This window comes from Temnothorax longispinosus, chromosome 1, assembly GCF_030848805.1.
Source record: "Temnothorax longispinosus isolate EJ_2023e chromosome 1, Tlon_JGU_v1, whole genome shotgun sequence".
Lineage (NCBI taxonomy): Eukaryota > Metazoa > Arthropoda > Insecta > Hymenoptera > Formicidae > Temnothorax > Temnothorax longispinosus.
In genome coordinates, this window is record NC_092358.1 from 9,332,881 (window position 1) to 9,358,116 (window position 25,236).

Consider the following 25,236-nt stretch of genomic DNA (forward strand, 5'->3'; position numbering starts at 1 on the left):
ATGTCGATGTTATGACCACGCGCGTTTATCGCTTGGAATCGAGTTTTCACGAATGGAAAATTGGCAAGTTAGGCAAGATAATAACGTAGGATATATGAAAATAGATAATTGTCTTCGATGTCGATTGATTGGAGAACATGCTGGATTTTGGTCAAATTATTTTCGATTTATGATTCCGACAGGCACACGCTATTCAGAATCCCCCCGAGTACGAGTACGCGGGCTTTATTTTATTTCAATTTATGCAAACTGCACCTAATACTCGCGATTTGCCACGGACTAGTCAAGCGGGGTCTCAGGGAACTGTTCCTTTCACCGAACTTTTCTACGATTGACCTTGAACCTCCGGCTTGGTGCGGCACGATGCCAGGATGCACCGCTGATTTCTTGGAATGGGAAAAAATTCTAATTTGAAGCAAGTTCCATTTTGGATAAATAGAAAGATGAAACATTTTTTGTGTAAGTTTCAAGAATGTCAACGTTTTTAATCATTCTTCTTTTTCTAAAGGAAAACATAATTAAGAACATAAAAACCACGTATATTATTGCTAAATATCTATAAACAAATATAGATTCAAAAAGAAGCACTGAAATGAAAGAGCGTGGCGTTCTCGTTTTTATTTGTAATAATTTCGAGGCGAGATCAGAGCAGGACTTATTGTTAGTGGAAACTTAATATAACGGCGATATATCGGAAATCGCATTCTTCTAGCTGCACAATTATTCCCTACGCATATCCCTTCCGTTCTTCCTCGTCGAAGGCGTTCCGTCGAAGGTCCGCGATGTGCGTCATCGTCCATGCGTAATGGCCATCTGCTTGTGCAACGTTGAAGGCGAAGCGCATATTTTATATCGCGCGTACGCCTCCTCGCGAGGATACGCATTCGTAACCGTTTAACACGCCGACCTTCTTCGAGGGCCAACGCTGCTCGAAAGTCTGTCTCTTTCCCGAGAATTGTTCTCTCGTCCCTGATTCTCTCACCTCGCTTTTCTTCACGCTTCCTGAGATCGATCTTCTTCCGCCGTTCACATCCCTGCACCTGGACAGCGGAGGCGCGACAAACATAGCCACCTCCACGTGCGGACACGCATAATTCGTGTTTAACGTGTTTCACGATTGACAGTTTGTGATACGACAGCGGAGTCGAACCCTTTCGCGACGAACGGCCACTATATAGTGGCTGCCCGCGAGACTGATCCCGTATAATAATTTCTGCTGTTGCCAAATAGGTGTTCGACTTATTATGTAACAACAATAGTTATTTATCTTTTATTAAGTAAATTTTACAAAGATGATATATTGCCTGATAAATAAAAGCAAACTCTGCGCTAACTTATCGCGGACTCTATCCATCGTATAATGGTATTATAATCGTTTTTTCGTATGGCGCGGTAATGTAGTGGCGGTGACAGTCCGCCGTCACGAAAGGGTTAATATACTTGGTACATCGGCACCTGTGGTGTATTAGCCTTTTTGCTCGCGCAACTTTTGAAATCTGCGCTGAATACTTTTACTGATGATATCTCGTTTACAGATGAAGCGTTAAAGTACTACTAGCGACTACTAGCCTAACCAAGTACTAGTTTCAAGTAAAATAAATTCGTGATTGTAGCATATGACAGTGATCTCTTCCAATATACAGAAAACTCTTCCAATATACAGGACAATTATAAAGCGTTTGTGCAATTTTAAAATTTTTATTAAGAGAAGTAAAGGTTATAAGGGTCAGAATGCGTATCGTTAAGTTCAATTTTAATAAGTCGTGTAATAAAATGAGGAGTTAAGAAGTTAAATTTTATTTGTGAGTTATGATGTGAAAAAAAGGTGTATAATTATGGAAACGTTATAAATGTTGTGGTGCAATGTCGTTATGTAAATAAAATTTTAAAAATCTTATTCGAATTCTGCTCTTGATGTAAGTCTTCCTTGCTTTTATCCATTGTTTTATGAGTATGACGATGTAAAATCCAAATGTCGAAGAAATGAATTTAAAAAATCGTGTATGTTGACGCATACCTTGCAGCCAGCGTAAATTCAATAAAATAGTATAAGGACCCTCGAAATTGAAATAAGAGAAGTAAAGGCTACAAGGATCAGTTGAACTGTGATAGTTCAACTGACTCTTATAGCTTTTACTTCTCTTTTTTCAATTTCGAGAGTCCTTATACTATTTTATTGAATTGACGCTGGCTGCAAGGTAATGCGTCAACATACACGATTTTTTGAATGAAGACTTATATCAAGAGCAGAATTCAAATAAGATTTTTAAAATTTTGTTTACATAACGACATTTCACCACAACATTTACAACGTTTCCATAATTATACACCATTTTTTTTCACTGACCCTTATAGCCATTACTTCTCTTATTTCAATTTCGAGGATCCATCCTTATACTATTTTATTAAAATTTTATAACATTCTATATATGATAAAGTAAATCTATAAAAACATATAAGGAAATTTTATGTCTAATTTATGTCTAATAAATTATACACAGTTACTGAAATAAATTGAAGTATTTGAAAATTTTAAATAATTATAAACTCTTTCCTTTTGTACAAGCCATGAAACTTTTTAAGTCTAAATCCAATCTGTATACCTAAATTCGCCATTGTACATTTCTAACAGTAAGATATCCACGAAATTCGAAACGCGCAAAATTAACGAACGATAAGCTAAGAAGTTTAATACATTTCTAATTTAAGTTGGTTCGCGCTACCGAATTAGTTTGCTCCCGAAAATACATATATATAATAGTCAAACAATTTGAAAAAGTCACGAAAATAAATGACAATCTTCCACGAGATTTTCATCAAACGCAGAAATTAAGCATCTTCAAGCTAAAAGTCTCTCGACCAAGGAGACTTGAATAATATTCATCTCTAAGACGTCGTCGGTCTGAGAATTCGAAGCGCGCGAAGCTAAGAGGCTGGAAGCTGAGCGAGGAGGCGAGAAGGCTACGTCGCCCTCGTCGTCCTCGCCGCTCACGCCGGGTCGCAAGCGCACCGGGGGAGGAGTAGTGACTCCGAACTCCGACACTCCGAGACGACGGCCGGCGACGCGCTCCGTCGTGACGCGGCAGTACGCCGGCCAATCGCGAGCGCGAGAACGCCGTTTCTCGTGTCGGCGCGTAGAGTAGGTGAACGGCGCGGATAGAAGAGAGCGAGAGCGGCGTGCCGCCGCCGCCGTCGCCGCCGTCGTGGCCGAGGAGAGGAGGAGGTAGGTAGGTAGGTAGGTGGCCCGCTGCGCTCGGTCGTGGAACTCTCGACCCCGATACCGCGCCGTGGTCGATGCACGTTCGCGTTCCGCGCGTCTTCCTCTTCGCGTCGTAGCCTTGAGAGGGAAGAGAGACTGGTGCTCTAGAGCCGCGAGCGCGAGCGCTCCGCGAGGACGTCGCTCGAGTGGAACGCCTGCATGCCTGCCGAGTGGACTTGCGTCGCGCGCGGAAAAAACCATCAGGCGTCTTCCATTTCCTTCGAAGGGAAGAAACCCACACCTTCGCCGACGAAGATCGAAGCGAGCGACGTTGTGTAACGTCGCGCGACGCGCTGCGACCTTTCGTGACCTCCCTCGCCCGCTTTACCTGAGCCGACGAGAGCGAGGACGGAGCGTTGGAGGGAGCCCGCGAGAGACCGGCCGACCGATCGGCCGATCAGTCTGCATCCGCCGGGGAGCGTGGGCGGAGAACGAGAGGAGGAAAGACGCACGGTCGCGCGCACGGTGAAAAGTGCAAGTGGAGTGGCGTCGTTGGCGAGAAGCGATCGTGCGTGCGTGCGTGCATTCTTGCATTCCTCGTCGCGGATCTTCCGTCCGCTGCCGTCCTATCTCGCGGCGCGCGGGCGTTCCGTGCGCTCGTTGTTGCAGATTGCGGGAACGCGACGCGGATCTGCGCGCGTTTAAAAAGAGAGACGCCGACGCCGGGCGCCCGCCGCTCGTTGTGCCTCGTACTCGTCGTACTCGTCGCGCGGGATCGTTCGCGCGTAAAACGATTGTGCCGCAAAGCGGACGGATCGTTTCGGCCTACTTATAACGGCCGTAAGTTAACTTTACGCTTCCCGAGCGTGTTCCCGCTCTCTCGGGGAGTGCGCCGCTCGTGCGGTTTCATCGGTGCGACGACGATCTAATAATAATGGTGCACGACCACGGCGCGAGAACGATGCCCCCGAAACGTCGTGGGAACGTTTTAATGAAGATATAAATTACATCGATGTGCATGTATGTATATATGTATATACACGTATGTGCGTACGGCGAGCGGATTATTTTGCGAAGGAAGCTCGGGGGACGAAGTGACTGAAGTACTAAATGCCCTACAAATAGCTTTGTGGAACTCTAAAGAATATCGAAACTGCTTTCTAATGGACTACTCTGGCGCGATTCGCCAGCGATTCGATATATTTATTTGCCCATGTGTGTCGGAGGAGCCCCCGACTTGTTGGATTTTCAAGAAATTGCGTTGCGCCGCGGAACGTATTTCTCCGTCGAATTTTCAGCCTGCGGAGAGCATCATTGGATCGGTGAGCGCGAATTAGAAAATAACACAAATTTACATATACACACATTTAAAAAAAAAATTCCTACCGGCTTGTGTGTCCGGAGGAGACACATTTTTCCCGCGTCTCGTTAAAATTTTCAAATCGATGCGCGCGCGGCGAGAAAAAATTCGCCGCGGTCGCAGGAATCCGACGGCGATTGGCGCTCGCAATTGTAACGGAGATCTCCTCGCCGTTCACCGTTTACCGCTCACGGGATGTCTGTATTTTCCTGGTTTCGCGTGGCTTTCGCAGGACTCGAAGAAAGTGGCCGCCTACCGGACGGGACGGTCGCGCTTTCTCCCCTCGCTTTCGCTATCGCTACGCCGCGGAAAGGTGTAGGAAAGTTATAATAATATTCGCGCGAGACGACCGGTTGTGAAAGGTAGAGCACGGCGGCGAAATGTAGGTATTGTTTTAAAACGCGGCGGGGTCGTCAACCGCGCGGCTGTCGCGACCGCGGTAACGCGAGGCGCGCTCCTTCGCGCGACCGTAGTGACGACAATTTTGCGCGACGCGCACGTCTCGCGTCGCGTGTGCGGCCCACCGGTCGCGATCGATATTCGCGATCGTCGAGTCGATTGTGCCTCGACCGATTCACCGCTTATCACATCTCGCGAGAATCCACTTCAGTAATCGACGCTTTCTTTTCCCTTTCGCCGCGGAAGAAGGCTCGCATATAGTTTTCGGGTGCGTCCGCGGAACACGCTATCAGCGCGCTATTGTGTCATTCTATTTTTGTTTTATATCTACTGAGCGATAAAGATAGAATAGTGCAATAACGTTAATACGAATGCCTTTCGTCTTCCTCGATTTTTTTTTTAATTTAGAGAGAATCTTGAAAACCCTCTCGACGTTTGGAAATGTAGGCTACCTTGCATACGAGATGCCCTTTACCTAAAATTTTCCGAACGATAGGGAATATACTTAACGGAGTAAGGAATTCGCTGTTTTTGCGAAGGATCGATTTTTAGAAGACTGGTGTCCTATGCAGATCGGTGTGGGAACGTAAAGAAATGTTATCGAGTTTCTGCGGGTACACTTGAGGGGCATCTTACGTTTCCGAACGACGAGAGGGTTTCCGAAGATCTTGAAGCGAAATTACCTGCCTCCAAAAAAAAAGAGTCTCGAGGAAGACGAAAATCATGCGGGTATTCTTCCGCTCTTCACATTGCACCTCTCCGTGTCTTCCTTTTCTCTTTTTTCTTCTCATCGCGCGCTTCCTGTGTATCCCCTTTCCCCTTCCCTCCTTCTTCGACGCGTTAACGCCACTTTGTTCGTTTCAGACGAAGATATCAGTATCGTTGTACTTTGACATCGTTTCACTTCCCTGCGCATTCATAAGGCAATTTATGTATCGCGACATATTTTACGAAGCATTGAACGCACTACCCCGAATAAACGACTTCTGATTATGCACACGTCCGTGAGTTGATTATCGTCGTGCGTAAAAGCGAGCTTGCGCTGACCACCTGTTAGCCGGAGCACCGTGAAGGAAAAAGAAAGGTAAAAGCGTAACGAAAGTGAAGTTAAATATTTCTTTTGGGTTGACAGTTGCAACTCCATAAGTGGTGTTGAACAGTCTCTTTCGATACCTGATTGATTACTGGTATTGATCTTTACCTCTAATTGTGAGTTGTTACCTGAACCGACGCTAACAAGGAATATCCGCGCAAAATTTGTTTCAATTATTAATGAATAGTCTTTTGTGTTAAAAATCATTAGATTTTCTTTGTTGCTGCTTTCTACACACAGTCAAAATTTCTTATTTCCTATTATTATAATTATCTTAAATAATTATATTAATATTTAACGATATTTTACATTTAATCCATCAGTTAACGAAATTATGTAACGTTCATTGTTCTTGGTAACAATTTTTTAATGTTTTAGGCAGCTCAATTAGATAACTGTTGAGAGATAACGGTTAATATGGTAGGGTCTACTCTAGAAATGGGCGTTCTTATCTAATCGTTAATAAGACAGCGTTCTCCAACCCGAAGGAAGAGCCTCGCGCTCTTTTCAGAATTGGTACCGCGAAACCTATATATCCTATATATCCGCATCTATAAAGCGCAGTGAACGCGAGCGGGTGCAACGAACTCCGCTCCGTATCTTTTTCTCTCTTTCTCTCTCTCTCTCTTTCTCTCTCTCTCTCTCTCCCCCCCCTTCCAGCCCCCTTCCTCTTTTCAACACCCCTTCCCGCAAACTGTCATCATCCCATCCCTTCTCCCAATCTCCTTCTTTCTCACTGTCTCTCTCTACGGCTCGTATCAAGCGCGATCTGGTCTCTCGCGCGCGAGTTAAGGCCCATTTTTCGCGTGTCGCTCGTCGCTCGCGTTAAAAATGTCGATATCGAGAAAAAACAATAAATTTAAATATATTCTTCAGTTTAGAAAGTACTTATATCGAATAAATGTCTGATATATCGAACAAAATATTGTAATTAATATGTAATTTAATTTTATTATTGTGTAACTCTAATATAAAAGATTATAAAAAATCTTATTATTATAACAGTGATCCACATAAGACCCGCGTCTGTCAATACTGTAACAGAGAATGCTTTCTTATGGCAAGAACAAAAAATCACATATAAAATATGGCACATTGCAATGGAATAAATTATTAATTTTGGATTAATTATGTTCAGAAAACATAACAGTCATATATGTTATCTGAATTTGCCTACGTGTGATTGTTACTTCTAAATCTATCAAGGCACGTATTATGGGACTTTTCAGAATGGATTCCAATCGGAATTATTCCGTTTTCCCTAAAAAACACAATATAGTAATCTAGAAAATAACTAAACAATTTTGATCCATTCCGAAAAGTTCCACAATACGTGTCCATAATATGTGTCAGATTTGGTTGTCACAATCTAATCGTTTTAAACAAAAATATTTTTTTAACACAACTAATAAAGTTTGTTGTTCTTTATAATTGATTTTTTGTACTTTTCATCTTTCCTCCTTTTCTCCACGATCATTCAATCATGTTTCTAGAAAATACATGACATAATGCAGCTGCAAACAATAGACTTAATGCATCCGCGCATCTGCTTCCGGTGATAATTCTAATTAATGAATTATATCACAGATTAATACTTTTGTTTTAAAATATTCAATTTCTTTACAGTTTGTTTATTAAAAAATGCTAATTTAGAAACATTATTGAATTGATTATCAATTAAATCACGTGTACTATTTTCAGCTTTGGTTTGAGACTGCGTTTCAACCGACATTTCTCGGTGCGCAGTTTGCTAAGCTGGAAAAAGAAGTATGCGCAAAAATATTATTATAGGCACACGTTAAAAGTGCATTTCTACTATTATTTGTGTTAAAATTAAATCAGTTTGCGAGTATAAGTTTAAAAATATTTTATTCGATATTCTATTTACTCCATTTTTTGTATTAAGTGTAACAATAAATATAGGATATTAATAACCTTTCTCTTTCTTAATTTATGTCGCGATTCATCTGTGACGTCGACGCGACGATGCGACGCGACGTGGCGAGTGCACCGCCATCGCGTCGACGTCGAGAGTATACTGCCGATAGCGTCAACGTTGCATGAGTCATCATGCTTAGTACTTAGCCAATGTGCACTAGGAATGTTAAATGCGTCCAATAATATGATATCAACTCGACGATATCAGATAACTTATTGTTATTATTTTTTTTTTAATCTAAGAAGCGCTTCGGAGCCACGAAATTCTAACGCTTGTTTTACGCCGCGGAAGGCGAATCAACGACAATTCCCTCCCCGAGAAGAAGATTGATCGAAGGGAGGAAGAGAAACAAGAATATATCCTGTTTACGCACGCGTCTGCTCCGGTACAAACTGGTCTGTTAGGTGCTAACTTTGTGTGTTGTCAGATATTGCGGCATAGACATAGACAAGAACTCTAATAACTCATATAAACAATTAGGGGTGGGATTCATGATCAGATTTATAATATATTTAAAATCGTCTTGAGTACGATCTCTAGACACTTTACAATCATTTTACTGGATAGAATCTTAAGACGGCACTTAAAATGACTTTTAAAATGGTAGTTTTACGCGCACATGCGCGAAAGATTAAGCTTGCAAATCAAGTATTGATTATTGAATAGCTTCAGAAAAGAAAAAAACGATCGCTCCCCGTTGTTTTACTGTTAAACGATGACATAATACGAGATGTATTAGTAAAAGTAGACCAGAAAATGAGAATTGAGAAGACTCTAAACCGGGTACGTATTATGGAGCTTTTTGGAATAGATTCCGATCTCGGAATTGTTTGGTTATTTCCTAGATGTGTTCCTTCTATTGTGTTTTCTAGAGAAAACGGAATAATTCCGATCGGAATCCATTCCGAAAAGTTTCATAATACGTGCAGCCCTGATCTCTAGACACGGTTTTAATTAAAATCTATTTGTAATTAAAATTCGATCATATTGAAAGGATCATTAATGCAACAATAACATGTTATGCGACTTGCTATCCATAATTTATTCTTTCTACTGAATCAGAACAACAGTACAAATGGATCATGGTCATATCTACTTTAAAGCACGATATAAACAATATCTACTTTAAAGCACGATATAAACAATATCACAAAAAATATTTGTTAAAAATATTTTGAAAGTGATTGCGTCAAGAGAAGCGGACTTTCCTCGCATTCGATCACAATACCATCAATCTTTTCAACAGCAGGAAAGAAAATATTTATTTTTTACTATCCGTGAATCGCCATTTATCCAATATTTTGCACGTAACGCGTATGTATAATTAATGTAAAATTAAATTAAATTTTACTGTACAAATCAATTTTGTTTAATTTTATCAATAATTGGACAAATTAAGTTAAATGAGAGAATTTGATTAACTAATTATAACGTATATGAATGAAGGCACTTTTTCATTCCTTTTTTCTATAGAATGCGCATCTGTCCGAAGGACACGGGGAATCTCGCGATCTAGAGCATCGGCCTAAACGAGAGAGAAAGAAAGAAAGAAGATATTTTCAAGAATTTCCATAAACTGTAAACTGATTTTGAATAAGAAAGCGAGCATAATGCTACAGATTCACTTCCCGTTTGTTCGGTGCCCTTTTATCGCTGAACTTCCGTAAAATTGTTATATCGATTGCGCCAAGGTAAGGGGACCACCCCAGTTATTCTTTCCCTTTTCCTATACGCGAAACTCATATGCATATGAGGCGAAACTTGATGAAACTTTCGCGTTCCGCTTACGCGCATATTAATTAACCGGGACGCTGACGGTGCGCCGATTAAGTCGCGCGGCGTCTAATTATAGTGACTGGCTAATCAGGTCGTGATACGAAGATTTTATTTACGCCGCGATATACGTGTGAAGACACGTATAAGAGCCGGTATATTGCGGGGAAACGGTAGCGGCGCGCCGCCGTGGTGTTTCACCACTACATCGCAGCGTCGTCCTTGAGGCCTCCGGCGAATGACTATTTTCTAGGCAAGGCCACCCTACACCAGCTGCGGTGTATGTTTATCGGTTTATCAATGACATCGTCTCGCGAACGGTTGTTTTGCAGGATCGGCCTTCTAGACTTAGGAGTGTGAAAAAGAGCGCTCATATAGTTGTGCGTTGTGCGCGATTTCCCTTGAATAAGATGCTATCTTATCGATATAGAAACTCTTAGTAAGACAATTCTTTAATCATGAGCCACCGCGCATCGAGAAAGAGAGAAAGGGGGGCAATTGGGATCTGGAAAATACGAATCATAGATTTGATCGAAAAATAATCACAGACGATTATTACTCAATGCACTCGGATTAATTGATAACCAAGGTAATGCACGGTGTATTCCACAATACTTGCTACCTACTGGTCTTGCACGATTGATCTGTTAACTGCCGTGATGATTGTCGCGGTGGTGGACGCCTGATTTTTTAGTGACTCTCCGGTGATCATTGATGATCGGCATTACCAAAATTTCTCAAAACATTTGTAAGATAAACGCCATCTAATATAACATTTTAAACCGAGATTAAAATTAATCTACATTGGTAGAAATAAACATTAGACTGTATTTTCAAGGATGTTATATCGAGGTGCGTTCAGGAATTACGTCTAGGCACACCTAGGTAACTCTAATGCTAGTGTACGTGACGTAAACTATAGCTTAGAGCTTAGAGTTACCCAAGTTGAATTTCTGAACGCAACCTTGAATAGCACTATCTACATTATATTATTCAATCATATACAATATTTTATCATTATATGCTTATGATCATGAAAATCCTATTACATCGTACACGATAAAACATATATAAGAATTCGTTGAGCGGACAAGATGTTATTATTGCAAGCAAAAGCGAAATATTTCATTTTCTAGCTTGTAAGAAAACCTAAAATATCGTTCGGCCCATCTTATTCTGCGTTCGTAGAATAACTATGAATATATTGCGCTCTCAAGAACTTTGTGTTAAGAAAGTCGGAGAAAACAACCTCTTAAGTGACTACATACATACTTCATAGTTAATCTTCCTGGCCAGAGACATTTTATAAAAGAAATCTCATGATGTTTCTAACATTATATATTATTTTTAGTCATAGTCTATTGCTATATTTATAATAAACTCTGTACGATCCAAGTTATTTTCTTGTCAGTGATAGTGACTCGACACAATCGATTTGATCCAAAGATCCTCTTTTTTACGTCCACTTGAACAATCCACGATGTGTGACAGAATACTATTTAAAATTTCATGTGTAATACGAAGAGCATTTGAAGTACAAAACGCACGCATAAAGTACATATTGAGTCCAGTTTAGATGACGATCTACAGTTTGCTTTAGATTTTAGGATAAACGTCTATTCAAAATTTTGTATGTTTTATGTATGTGTTTTTTAATATATAGTTTACATTTGTTTGCGCATTTCAAATTTTGCGAATATTTTTCGTGTTATACGGTACACAAAATTATAAACGGAATTCTATCTTGCATTCCGATACGAATTATATATTTGAAGTGAGCTTAAATAAAGAATTCTGTTACTGATGAAAGCACCGTTGTGTGTTCGCAGCTTGAACAAGATGCACGCGATGGAGGGTGCAGCCGAGAGCAGGCGAAAGGTGGACACCGCGGAGGACGACAAGACATCGAGATCGTCACCGTCGCCGAAAGTACCCCAGAGCCAGCAGAACGGCGCCGCCCTTCCGGAGGAAACCGCGGCGGCGCCGGCGGCGTCGGTGGGTCGCGGACGCCCTAAGAAGAAGGACGAGTCGCGCTGCGACACCGAGACACCGAACGACACGAAAGACAAGCAGTTGCTTGCGAGCACGTCGCGGCAGAGTACGACGACTCCGAGTGACATTGTGCAGCCGCGTCACGTTAAAGCGGCGTCCGAGCCCGTCGAGATCAGAAAACGAAAGTCCACTAACGGACAGCTGATCTCCCTCGGGAATCCCAGGAAGAAGTTTCGCGACAACTCCTCGCGAGAGGAGTACATTTCGAGGATCGTGGGCGACAACGAAAGCATCGCTGACCTCGTGGCAAAGGCCGATCGACTGCGAGCCGATATTTTGGTGAGTGTTCGGCGCTGCGATCTCTCATTAAGAGTGAAATCACTTCTTTTTAAGCATATACATATATATGCTTAAAGCCTAAACAGTATATTTATATGTCTATCCACAGGCTCTTCAAAACTTAGCACATGACAAAGAAATGGAATGGAACGAGATCTTGCGGAAGAGGAAGCTCAAGGAGGAGGCATACATGAGGATCGAAAGGAAGATACAAACAACATTCTACATGGAAAACGATAGTCAATTGTCGGAGACTTTGCCGGCCACTAGGTCGTTTTTGGGCTCGGCCGAATGGGAAAACATCGCCAACACCACTTCGTTATCGAAGGAGAGATCTTTCGGGTGTAAGGAGGATCTAGGGGAGAGATCTTCAGACTCATCGGGCTCGAAGAAAGAGAAAACCAGGAGAGTTAGCTCGCAACAACGGGCGACTCCTCCGAAAACCAATGGCGAAAGCAATCGTAAACAGAATGACGCGTTGAGCCCGGAAAGTCGGCAGATCGGAGAAGGTCGTCAAGGTGCGATAGTGGATGTCAGATCTATTATCGCCGACCATAGACTCAAGCATCCGGAAACCGTACCAAGAAGGTAATTAATTACAAGTAAGAGAATGGAAAAAAGGCTTGAAAAAAGGGGATATTTCACAATCATTTTTTTAAACGGTCAAAATACATTTTTATAGCAAATATAATTTCAAATAAAGGGATAAGATTAAGTTGACAATTAAAGAAACAGACTTGTTTCTAAGTATACACAGATTTTGATTATACTACAACAGAGATCTCTTATTGTATACCATGAACACTTATACAACACTAAGATCGGTATTTATATAGACGATCTTAAATATAAGATCTGACTATGAATACTGGGCTAAGAAAAATAAACTTTTATGAAAACAACTTCGTTTTTTTGGATTGTCAAGCATAATTTTCAATTGCAGAGGTCGAAGAATGAGGAATTCAAATGTGAATATCAACCTCGGTGCTGGCGGCGCCATGGTCGAAACTGGGCACAATGCCGATTCGAGACCGTCTAGCACAGAATCGTGCAAGAGCAATCCAAGCGCGAGCGATTCCATGAACTACAAAGACATGCTAGTGCAATTTGCTAAGATAAGTCAGCAAGGTAACATCAGTAACAGTTTTTTTTTAAATTGATTGAATTTATATCGTGAACACCGAAGAAACAATTCGCAATTATTCGTGTTTAGGTGAATCGATCAAGGTCCCGCAGAATTATCCAGACGTGACGCTTCATCCTGTGACACCTTCGTCTGCCCAGAATACGTCTCAGCCGACCAGCTCATTGCTCCACGGAATTCTAACAAAAGCGCAAACACCGAGATCCACGACTTTTTCACCTACTTTAGCGAGATTACTCACCGCGCCTGAAAGAGAAAGGAGTTCTCCGGCAGCCGCAGCAGCGGCGGCAGCGGCGGCGGCGGCGTCAGCGTCTATGTCGCAGCAAAGCGCCACGACCCAGCACCTTTTGCAGGCATACCAAGGCTCTAATCTGGTTTCTATAAATGATCTCCTATCTTCTTCCAAGGTTCTTTACTTTTTCATTTCTTGTAATTATTACTTTTTTTCGCAATTTACTTCAACATAGAACACCGCAGTTTCCTTTAAACAATGTGACTATTGCACCATTCGAATGTCAGCAGTGTAACTTGATCTTATATAATTTACATAAATAAATAGAAATAAGTATATAAATAATCTATAAATAAATAATACGAGTTTTTTCGGGAGATGCGAGTTTGAAAAACTTTAAGTTAAATCAGCAATTAGGCGAGAGATAGATTTATCTTTTTTTTAGTAACTTAAGACTTTTTTTTCAGGCTCGCACAGAGATAACTATAACCCCTGTTGTTAACACTCCCGCGCAATCTCACTCCAACGATTTAATTCAAGTGGTAAATTTCTTTTTCAATTTGTTAATAACATGCTCTTGCGCGTGTTTGACTTCTGACCATTCTGTTAAATCCTTAGGAGGATGTAGAGGAAGAAACAACGGTAATTGATGATAGGAAAGGGAACTCGATGGTCGGAAGAGAAGGTAAACAAGTAGTAAAGGACAATCCACCTTCACCAAGCGCCCCACCGAAATGTCAGGGATGCATAATTCGACCTGCACAATTCGTTTGCGCCGGATGCGGAAATCAGTGGTACTGTAGTCGTTCATGTCAGGTACATGTCATGTCAAGTGCACAGTTACGTATGATATACCATTCTCACATATCTACGATTTACATTAATGATCATTGATGATAATAAGATTGTATTAATATCGACAGCTTGCTGCGTGGACAACACACTCCGATCACTGTCCGCCGGAGCCCGAGAATAACAAAACCAAGACCAACGTTTAACGCCCGAGGTCCCTGCACGGCCGGTGTGTACAATGGCATCAGGCGAGAGATATCAGCATAACTGAGTACGAATCTAGTCAAGGAAGGAGGTTCAAGGGTGTAATTCAGATGGAGCGACAAATGAGATGCGGAGAGAATCGAAGAGGGATTACCGCGCGCGCGCGTGTGTATGTGTGTGTGTGTGTGTGTGTGTGTGTGTGTGTCTGTGTGTGTCTGTGTCGTATTGATATAGTATCAGGAAGATTCTTGTCGAAGCAAATGGATGATATTGTCCTATTTATCACAAGCATTTACTGATCTCCCATCTCGAAGGAGATTCCACGCTACCACGTCCTGCTCTTTGCAGAACGAATTCGTGAAATTTCTTGCACTTTACTCGAGCTTTAGATGAAGAAAAATTGTCTTCTTTCGATGACGAAAATTAACAGGATATTCGATGCCATTGGGTTAATGAGCCTCGTGTGTTATGTATGTATAATTCTTTTTCTTTTAGACTTTACTACATACACTAGTCGAAAGTTTTCGAGTGCTCGAAAAACGAGCAGGAAAGGGAATAAGTAATTTCCAAGGCGCTTTTTGTGGAAGTGGAGCACAATACTAAGTAACGCGATGCTGTATATAATTTTATACAATTTAAGAGAGTTGGTCATACAGCGTCGGATTTTAGAACGTCGATTAATCGCGTGCCATGCGTAAGATCGGGGGTGGATTGAGACCATCAGTTTCGAAAGAGATATCGAAAGGTATTTACTTTTTTTACTTTCTATTAAAGAATATTTCAACGAGAAATTGTAGATATTTTAAATTTAAGGAATTCGAGCGATGTAAAATTAAAATTTGTCATAGTAAATATAATAAATAAAGCAAATTTATTCTAAGATTTCTTTGTTATTAGAACAAATTTCATTAACATGGTGTGATTTGTTATAATGACAAGATTATTTTGTTACAATAACAAGATTACCTTGTTATTATAACAAAATCACTGTTGACAGTTCTCACATAAAATTGGTTTGTCATTTACTATGACAAGTTTTATATTACTGGACATTATTGTTTGCAAATGATTAATGTCCAATTATTTCAAGTTACGTATGCGTATCCATATAGATATTTTCCGCTTGCTCAATCCGCCCTCATATATAAGATTCGTTTTCCATAATTGACCTTAATGCTCAAGTTAGACAAATAACTTGAGTATCTTTTTTATATCCAATCATGGATTATTATTCTGGTTTCTTTTTCTTTCATTGTTTTTTACATTGTAAGTACAAGAAATCCCTGGACAGAGCATTTAACCAAGAAACAAAAAACAAATATTAAATTGGTACTCCTTGTTAAATATCCAATACATATATTTGCATATTACACAGTAACGTATAATATATCTTGTTTCAAATATATTTGTATATATATAAATCTTCAATTTTGTTATATTGTATACAGAGATTATATAAAAAGATATATTGCAATTAATTTAATTTTATTTGACAAATTGTGTATTATGATCAGAATGAAATATTTGACAGTCTCTCATTTTCTCTCGTTCGTTCGCTCGCTCGCTCTTTCTCCATGTAACTTCAGTTCCCTTAAAATCCATTTTCCCAAGAACTTCAAGCTCTGTCCAGTTATTTCCTTATCCTTCGTGATTTACATGAGTTCCGCGTTATAAGACGCAGACCACGTGAGCACGATTCAGGGCCTGTGTATATTGAGACGAATCTACCACAAATGCAACATTTTATATTTGTTACCAACCCGTATGTATAAATTTAACAAAAAAAATACCGTTAGTTTTAGCATTATAGCAATAAGATGTTTTTTTTTATTCCATTGGTAACATATTCGCATGTTTTACATTTTTTTAAATTGATATGTTACCCCAGACGATGACTGTCCCTGACATAATCTGTAGCCCAAAGTTCCTACAGGTACATACAACATATATATATGTATAAATATATATATATATATATATTTTTCCCAATTACAAAGCAAACCAAAATAAAGTTTTTAATCGTATTCTCTCGCCTATGTCATTTTATTGTACCGAGATTAAAATAGCTAAATAGTATGCAATTACGGAAAAAAGCGTCAGCAATGTTATAAATTAGTTGCATTTCCACTCGAGAAGGCTTTCAATTTCTTTTTTATCTCTTACAATTAATTATTCTAAATATACATAGACACTTTGCAAAATATTAAAATATATTGTTGGTAAAGTAGGGTGCCTGTAATTTATCATTCATCATTCATCTTCTCGCAGTTCTCGTTTGAAGTACACAGACACAACACTACACACTACACAGTGACATAACCTCAACCTCAACGTGATTGTTTTCACGGTGTGCCCAGTAAATGGTTTTTATATTTGGACGATCATGAGAAACGGATTATTATTAATGAAACATAGCTCTCGCGTTAATCATTGAAGAGCGGCTGCAGGATTTCTTTCACAAATCACGATGTCCATTCCACTTCTGCACGTTAGCCGGTCGTTGACGACCGCCGCGAGGTCCAAGCGGCGTGTCGTCGTGACCGGGATAGGGACCGTGTGCCCCTTGGGAGTCGGGACGCGAAACGCTTGGGAGGCTCTCGTCGACTCCAAGTGCGGAATCACGCGACTCTCCGAGCCGGACTACGACAAGCTACCGTGTAAAGTAGGTGAGCAATTTCTGACATTCATCTAATATTACAATTGCTGTTGCCCAAAACTTTGTTGTGGGAAATAATTAAATAAAAATTGATTTGTATTTAACAGCTGCGCCGGTGCCGAAAGGAAACTCCTCTCACGAGCTCAACATTGACTCCCACTTTACGAAGAGCGAGCTACGCACAATGTGTTCCGCCACCGCATTTGCGCTGATAGCTTCGGAAGAGGCACTCGTGGACGCGAGATGGAAACCAACCGATGAAGCTGATAAGCGCGACACTGGGGTCTCGGTAGGGATCGGCATGATAGACCTGGTGGACGTGTGCATGACGTATGAAGCTCTGAAAAAGGGATACAGCAAAGTCAGTCCGTATTTCGTGCCAAGGATATTGCCGAATATGGCAGCTGGTCAGATCAGCATCAAGTACGGCTTCCGTGGACCTAATCGTTCGGTGTCAACTGCGTGTGCGACAGGCGCGGATGCTATTGGTAATTGATCAGCGAAAACAACGGACATTGAGTCTGTTTTTTTATTATTGAACTGGCTGCACTAGTTCAGAGTTTATCTTTAGGCCTGTTCTTTTCAGCTGAACTTCTTGCACAGTTCTTTTCTCTTTTTCTCTCCATCGTGAAAAGAAAAAAAAGGAAATTGAATCGTGCAAGAAGTTCAGCTAAAAAGAACAGGTCCCTTTTTCCTTCAATGTGGAGTAAAAAAAGATAAACTCTGAACTAGTGTAGCCAGTTCGGCAATAGAAATCTGATAAACGCTTTTCTCATAACTGAGAGTAACGAATCGTTCCAGGCGATGCGTTCCGCTTTATTCGCGGTGGCGAGACAAGCGTGATGGTATGCGGCGGGGCGGAGGCGTGTATCAGTCCATTGGCCATCGCCGCGTTCTGCCGGTTACGCGCGCTGAGCACATCAAGAAACGATATGCCGCGAGAGGCGTCACGACCCTTCGACCGCGATCGCGATGGTTTCGTCATGGGCGAGGGCGCCGCTATATTGGTTCTGGAGGAGCTAAACCACGCACTCGCCCGAGATGCAAACATCTACGCCGAGGTGTTGGGCTACGGTCTGTCTGGCGATGCATCGCACATAACGGCGCCCAGCGAGGACGGCACCGGTGCGCTATTGGCAATGGACCGGGCACTGAAGGACGCCGGTATCGAGACCTCGGAAGTGACGCATGTAAACGCACACGCAACGTCCACGCCGCTGGGCGATGCGATCGAGGTGAAGGCAATCGAATCGCTGATGGGCGAACACAGCAAAAATGTGACGGTAACGAGCACGAAGGGGGCGCACGGTCATCTCCTGGGTTCCGCCGGTAATCTGGAGGCTGTCTTCACGATCCTGGCAATCAAGGAGGGCGTCATACCGCCTACATTGAATCTGCACAACTTGGATATGGAGACGTGTTTGCGATTTGCGCCGCATACGAAAGTTAAGTGGAACGCGACGACGGCGCGTCGAACGGCCCTGAAAAACGCGTTCGGCTTCGGTGGAACGAACGCATGCTTGTGCTTCACGCAATACGTCAACTGAGTCCGAAAAGAACCTCTTAATGTGTATTCCTATCTCTTCGGTGAGAGAATATCGTACTCACTTTTTGAAATGCTTGTAAAAGGATTTCAAGAATGAACTTTGAAAGGTGGAGGTCTATGAAATTGGTGGAGAACGAAAGTTATCATTTAAGCGGGCTATACATACAGAGATATGTATCAATAAATGATGTCGTGATACCATCTATTGATACATATCTCTGTGTGTGTAGCCCGCTTTAAGAAGATGAAAGAGTGTTTTACAATATTTTATCACATCTCATGGTCTGGAAAAAATAAAGTGTGTGTCCCCCTAAAGATGTGAATGTCCAAGAGGAAAAAGAGAAAAGATGTCAATTAATCAGGTTTGGAATTTACGAAAAACATAACACTAATAGAATTAATTACTAGTCATTCCTTGAAACGCATTGACTGAAGTGAAGAAATATTCAAGGAGAAACACGTAGAATCCTAGGAAGCAGATGATCTATGGATCCTTTGATATTTCGGGTTTAATTGATAAAAAAGGAGACGCTGCTCCCCTGTATGTACATATGTATAAAACCAACAAGGCCTAAGAGAAGAAACTCGGTGACGAATTGAATCATACATAACTGATCACCAGTGAATAGCGGCTTAACTATTTTTAATAACTTTTATGCAACATACAATATATATGTTATGAGATTTACGACAATTCTTCTCATAAAGTATTTTTACAGTGCGTGTAATGGAAGTTACACAAAGAGGATATACATCGGAATAATAAAATATATGTATATATATATTATAATGGAATGCAACATTGATTTTAATATTAAGATTCCGACAATATTACATCGCATCTCTGCTTATTACAACACATTGACACGAAATCCATCATGGTCATATCGCCGCAAACAATCTTGAAAATAAAAATTTTCAAGAAAATACAATACTTTTCAAATAATTGAAAAACTTGTCTTTAACAACTTGCATTTACTGCAAAATCGGATCTGCCATATTTTCACGGCCAAGGCATGTTCATTCAAGATACCTACGTTTGCTTAAATTGCAAAAATCTATACAATCAATTTCGAAATATACATCAATATTCAAGTTGCTCCGTATACTAGTTTCATAGTACCTTGATTTGCGTTGTGTTCTGCATTTTTCTCAAAGCCAACGTTATTGTTTAACTATCGAATATGAAACTATTTAATTCCTCGGTATTTTTTTATTAGATGCAATTTTTCTGCTCGTAAAGATAATAGATATTATTGTATAATATTTTTGGCTTTCTGGTATACACATATTCAGCATTTTATTCACATCAGAGGGTCGACTTCGAATGATAACAATTCCTTCAAAATACATCTATTATATTCGTGTCTCACTACTGACAGTAAATAAAAGTAAAAAAAAAAGAGGGAAAAGACGGAGATATCATGTTGCCATAGCTAGGAATTCTTAATGAAGAATGCTAAGTGGTGTATGATGGCTGCACAACATGGCAAAACGTTCTCTAAGCATTTGTCGGAGTTTTAGCCGCTTCTCCGTGAGTTGACATACCCTCGATTTGAATTCTAATACTTCCTCCGCTGGAATATAACTCTCCTTCTCATCGTCGTCAGAAAAATAGGAATCCTGAGGACCAAACAAAATTGCCACATAAAATTTAAATTTATTTACAGAGAAAACAAATTCTTAAATATTTAGAGTGCTTTCCAGCAATACACACAGGTGACTCTGTGTAACATACTGTACAACCCAATGCTTTATAACTACGACAAGTAGACACAATCGTACACAGTTAAAATGCAGTTTTTGACCGTGTCGTTTTGTCTCTTCTTCTTGTGAAAAAGCTATGTAAATGACTGTTCTGCGCTTTGGTGTAGTAAAAAAGTTAAGCAGCGATCCAGTTACTAGTCACTCAGCGTATGGCTGTGTTCTGTTTCTAGAAAGCACCCTATATATCTCTCTGTTATCTCAAATTCACCTTTAACATTTGCGTAAGTGTCGGACCTCCCTCTTGTAGTAAAGAGATGCTAGAACTGGAATGATTAAGTTTATCATGACAAGCCCCGTCACACCATTCATCGTTGCAAGCAACTTCGGAACCTTCTGGTGTGCTAGGAAGAGAAGAAGTGCTGATATTGTGCTCGGAAGAGTATCCGCAATCCTGAGACGATTGCTCGCTTAAGGAATGGTTTTTTCTCCCGGACATTTCGAAACGTTTCTTCATCTCTATCCACATGTATTTAGTTTCATTGGGTTCCGTTATCCAAGCATCTACCAGTTCATTAGTCACGGAATCTTTGCAGTTGTCAGCATAATGCCACTGATTCTCATCGACTTTCTCACCATCCTTAGAGAGAGGAAACAAATCGAAACGTTTTAGTTTAGAAAGCTCGACACATCCACTAAGCCTGATCTACAATGTGTTCTTTGCTTCCTGTTTTCTGTTCTTACTTCTTTGCGACTGTCTCGTATTTCGCAATTCCGTCGCGTAACGTGATGTTTCTTGTCTATTCTGAAGTTCGTCAATTTTTATCTTGGGCGACAGAGAACAAGAAACATCGCATTACGCGACGGAATTGCGAAATAGGAAAGTCGCAAAAAGGTAAAAAACAGAAAACAGAAAGCAAAGATCACATTGTAGATCAGGCTTATAGCTATACGAAATTGACAACTGTAGTTACCTTACACGACTCGCAAATATCGGATGAATCCTCCTGAGATAATTGTTTGCAAGGCGTACTATTCTGTTTCGATTGACTTGCATTAAGTTTTTTCTTTGTTTGGGAGGTTTTCGCTACAACTTCCTTTTTAATTATAACTTTCTGTGAACCTTTTTTCACAGGGAATGCTAATTCTGTCTTACTTCGTGACTGCGATATACTAGGCGTTTTCGACTTGTTTAAGCAATCCGGACATTTACACGTCGGCGGACCTTTGTTTTTTGGATCTAGGACCTGCAACTAAGATCAAAGAGAGGCGATAGTATACAGTATGCATACATATATGTATGTAAAATTAGGTCTCACACCTTATGTCGGTTGATATTCTGCGTCGTTGGCTTTGAGTCCGCACAAGTGCAAGGGGTTTCACTTTGCCTCTCATTTGAACACTATGGTAAAATATACAACTTAGTCATGCATAGACACAAACACGTTAATTTTATTTACGTAAATTTACTTTATTTCCAGTAAAGAGAACTTAAAAATCAATAAATTTATGAAGAAACGTCTTGCATACAAGTACAACGTACATCACAGGAGTTTTCTTTCTCCTCTGTTTCGTTGCGACGTCCCTTCTTCTTCTTGCGTTTAAGGCGTAATTTTTCACGCTTGTTCTGTTTCGCTATTTCTTCCCTCGTGAGTTCCTCATACAATAATTCCAACTGAGAGATACCTTGTTTCTTTTCGACCGCCACCTAACCAAGACAAAATAGTAGCTTTATTGCAGAATGTTCCATTGCGTGAATGTAATTTTCTAATATTACTAAACAGAGCATATTATTGTACAAAATCTGTTACCCGGAAATTTCTAGACAACGCGTCCACTGCAACAGCGGCCAATACTTTGCACACAGTCTCCTCCTCTTTCATTCGTCGATGTATTCTGTGCAATCGTTCCGCGATACATATACCTAAGCACGTAAGTACTTCTTCTTGAGCAATTTCCAGCGTTTTCGCGTGGCGCTCCCTGAAATTCGGAAATATCTCTCATTACTTCTTCCAAGACACTACATTCCGGAGAATGTATTTCTATATATTCTTGAAATATATTCTATAATTTCTATATAATCTTGAAAATCAGTACCTTCCTATAAGCGCCCACGGTTGCGCGCGACCAAGAAGAGTAGTCATGTATTCCGTGATGGGTGGCAGATGAACGTGATGATCGGCTATGCAACGCTTAATTCCAGAATATAAAATTGCTACGTAACCTTTTTCTTTCGTAGGTTCGGGTTCTCGTGTCAGAAGAGACGATGCCAATAATACCTTGTTACGGCATTCGGCGCAAAACCTGACAATCACAATCGCGTTATGGAAGAGTTACGGAATAAATGTACGTGAAGCTACATACCTATGTTTACGTAGATAAGTATCTAAAGCTTCATCAAGCGTATCCGTCTCTATTAAAGTCAATTCCTGCCGGCATGGTAGCTCCATGCAATCCCACACTTCCCTCCAAGAGTTCCATATCGGCGGCAACCGCTGGATCTCCAAAGTATGCAGTACGCATCGCTGAGATTTTCTATTTCTTTGTTGTTTTTCCATTAAATTATTTAACCTAGTGCTGCGGAGATGGAAATAATGATAATTCTTTTACACGCCCGTCGTCTAAGGTAACATTCTCGCGTCCTGTATATCTATACCTATGTCCGTGCAATAGTGTACAGAGTTGTTGAGGCGATTTCAAAACGTCATCTTTTATAGACAGCATACCATTGGACGTGATAACCAGTGGATCCAATGCAGGATGCCCCGACTTCATTAGATCATAGAACAATCTTTCGACACTGAACACAAAATATTTTACAATCACTTAATGATATTACCAATGATATATATTATTCTAATAAAAAATTATTTCCAATTGAATACAGTGCAATAAGGAACCAAGTGCCATTAGAAGCGCTTCTATTTTGTCCTAATACATTACGTGGACAGATTTTTCTAAAAGTGTGTATAACACATGAAATTATATTTGAGAAGGATTGTAGCTCGTATATTTGAGATAACGTTTGTACAGAATTTTATTTCTAATGTTTCGCGAAATTTGCTCTAGCGGGAAAGTAAGGTTTTGGAGTTGGTTTCTCATTGTTTTTCAACTGCATCCAATTAGTCTAATAAAAGAGATAATCACCTTCTTCGGCAACCGACGCATGGTTCTGCCTCGTTCAAAATGTCAATTATATGCTTGCAAGTAACTTCAAAGGACGCTTTGATCTCCTCCGTAGTGAGCAAAGCAAATTTCTTGGTGAACTCTTCTAGTTGTTTACCGTTGACCAAGGGATTATCACAGATAGCTCCCAAATCACTTATGTCCATAATCATCTAAAAGAACACAATGACAGATAAGTCTCACGGTATAAATCGTGGTATCGAGTAATAATAAATCACATTCGCGGTTCGAAGACAATTCGAACTGAGAAGGTAATGTTCTCGCTCGACGCTCCGGGGCTAAGAATATTCCAAGGATAACAAAAATAATCTGCAATAATGCTACTTCTCTTGTCTCCCTTGTGTAAAAAGGTTGACAATCGAGTTAGAGACAATCGAATTACAGAAATAAGAAAAATGGGTCTGTTTTCTATTGCTGAACCTGGCTGCACTAGTTCAGAGTTCATCTTTTCTATTTCTACTCCACAAAGGAAAAAAGATAAACTCTTTAACTAGTGCAGCCAGCAGTTCAGCAATAGAAAACAGACCCAATGTGTTTGTGTGCGTGTATGACGCAAGTATGCGACAAGAATAATCATTGGGTTAACGGCGCGTCCGCTCCACGTTGGACAATCGACTGTCACTATCGCCGATTGCTCGTGACAGTTGTGACAGACGACTCGGCGAGCTCCAGAATCGCGATTCAACGTTTTCGCTTCATTTTTTTTTTTATCTCCCCCGCCTCCGACTCCCGAGTTGTATGTGTTTTTAGATTAAAGGCATCCAGCGCGGAGCACGGACGCTCCGTTACGCGAAGCGCCGTCGCCGTCGTGCCTCGTCATCTGGGAATTCCAGGACTCGCGCCGGTCGACGACGGTGTCGGGGCAAATCGGCGTCGCGTGTGCGCGGGCGCTCGGGCGCGGGTGCGCGCGCGCGCGCGCTCACCGTCAGGTTCTCGTCGACGATCAGCGGCATTTGCTTGCTCGCCAGCTCCACCGGATCGTCGTCCCGCCAAACGTTCACCAGCCTCGCCATCGTCCGCCTTCCCCCGTCCAGGGTCGTCCCGTTTCCGGTGCCGTGAAATTCCGTCGTCCCCCGAAAAGGCCGAAGGCGTTTTCGCCCGCTTAGCTCGCCGGCCGCTTCCTCGCCCCTTGCTAAGATCGGCGGAACCCGATCTGACGTGACCCTACGTGGACGGCGCGACGCGTCGGGGCGGCTACGAGATGGGCTCCTGTCCACGACTTACACGCCGATAAAGAGACACAGTCACGACGAGACGCGACGCCAAGCGAAATGACGGCTCTGTACCCAGGTATATCACGCACCATCTGCCATTTGCAACGTACGGAGTCGCCGTCTATCGCTCCTCTACTTCCGCCCCTCGTGCACCGCCTCCCCTTCTCGCCCCGCGGTGACGACGTCGAGACGCGTCATCGTCTCTCGCTCTCGCGTACGTTCGCATCTCTCGCGCGGCACCACGAGTCACGAGTCCCCGTTCTCTCCTTTCTTTCCCTCGTCGCTTCTTTCGTTTTTCCCTAATCACGGCTCGTCTCCACCCATCTTTGATCTTTCTCCTCGATCGTGAACGCGGCGGACGGCGATTTCTCGAAATCTCAGCCGAGACTTGACGCGGAAGAACCCTCGAGAGGAGATCAACGAACGCCCCGTTTTTTTTGAATGAACGCCGCGTGAATGAAAGG

General features: G+C 41.4%; 3 protein-coding genes across 10 annotated transcripts in view; 2 read left to right on the top strand and 1 right to left on the bottom strand.

The window, feature by feature from the left end:
* The window catches only part of LOC139817228 (uncharacterized), a 44,397-nt gene extending 27,907 nt beyond the window's left edge, over positions 1-16,490 (top strand). For 4 of the 7 annotated variants that reach the window (XM_071785153.1, XM_071785162.1, XM_071785197.1 and 1 more), the window contains 7 exons: positions 11,593-12,094; positions 12,204-12,682; positions 13,038-13,222; positions 13,308-13,645; positions 13,938-14,012; positions 14,089-14,309; positions 14,394-16,071. In XM_071785153.1, coding sequence (XP_071641254.1) covers positions 11,593-12,094; positions 12,204-12,682; positions 13,038-13,222; positions 13,308-13,645; positions 13,938-14,012; positions 14,089-14,309; positions 14,394-14,529 — 1,936 coding nt within the window. In that variant the 3' untranslated portion in view covers positions 14,530-16,071. Of the gene's footprint in view, positions 1-11,592; positions 12,095-12,203; positions 12,683-13,037; positions 13,223-13,307; positions 13,646-13,937; positions 14,013-14,088; positions 14,310-14,393 lie in introns of all 7 variants that reach the window. The other 3 variants (XM_071785170.1, XM_071785189.1, XM_071785179.1) reach the window with 3 other exon arrangements.
* A 152-nt stretch (positions 16,491-16,642) lies between these two features.
* LOC139817295 (3-oxoacyl-[acyl-carrier-protein] synthase, mitochondrial) lies at positions 16,643-19,458 on the top strand. The gene is made up of 3 exons (XM_071785278.1): positions 16,643-17,132; positions 17,230-17,610; positions 17,924-19,458. Exons 1-3 carry the CDS (start codon positions 16,934-16,936, stop codon positions 18,667-18,669), a joined length of 1,326 nt encoding a protein of 441 aa, XP_071641379.1. The 5' UTR covers positions 16,643-16,933; the 3' UTR covers positions 18,670-19,458.
* LOC139817261 (gametogenetin-binding protein 2-like) lies at positions 19,295-25,056 on the bottom strand. Of its 2 annotated transcripts, none has more exons than XM_071785219.1 (11): positions 24,482-25,056; positions 23,520-23,710; positions 23,029-23,172; positions 22,737-22,949; positions 22,470-22,676; positions 22,184-22,352; positions 21,916-22,080; positions 21,694-21,774; positions 21,347-21,625; positions 20,644-21,012; positions 19,295-20,291 (listed from the first exon to the last, which is right to left on the bottom strand). In XM_071785219.1, exons 1-11 carry the CDS (start codon positions 24,569-24,571, stop codon positions 20,115-20,117), a joined length of 2,085 nt encoding a protein of 694 aa, XP_071641320.1. In that variant the 5' UTR covers positions 24,572-25,056; the 3' UTR covers positions 19,295-20,114. The 2 variants fall into 2 exon arrangements, with proteins under 2 accessions (XP_071641320.1, XP_071641327.1); XM_071785226.1 differs by lacking the exon at positions 24,482-25,056 and adding an exon at positions 24,085-24,352.
* Positions 25,057-25,236: the final 180 nt, after the last annotated feature.

Coding starts and splice junctions, on each gene's coding strand:
- LOC139817295 (XM_071785278.1), top strand. CDS start 16,934: ATGTCCATTCCACTTCTGCACGTTAGCCGGTCGTTGACGACCGCCGCG. Junction 17,133..17,229: donor CAAGCTACCGTGTAAAGTAG/GTGAGCAATTTC, acceptor TGTATTTAACAG/CTGCGCCGGTGCCGAAAGGA. Junction 17,611..17,923: donor GACAGGCGCGGATGCTATTG/GTAATTGATCAG, acceptor GAATCGTTCCAG/GCGATGCGTTCCGCTTTATT.
- LOC139817261 (XM_071785219.1), bottom strand. CDS start 24,571: ATGGCGAGGCTGGTGAACGTTTGGCGGGACGACGATCCGGTGGAGCTG. Junction 23,711..24,481: donor TCGTCGACGAGAACCTGACG/GTGAGCGCGCGC, acceptor GTGTTCTTTTAG/ATGATTATGGACATAAGTGA. Junction 22,081..22,183: donor CGTTGTCTAGAAATTTCCGG/GTAACAGATTTT, acceptor TGTCTTGGTTAG/GTGGCGGTCGAAAAGAAACA.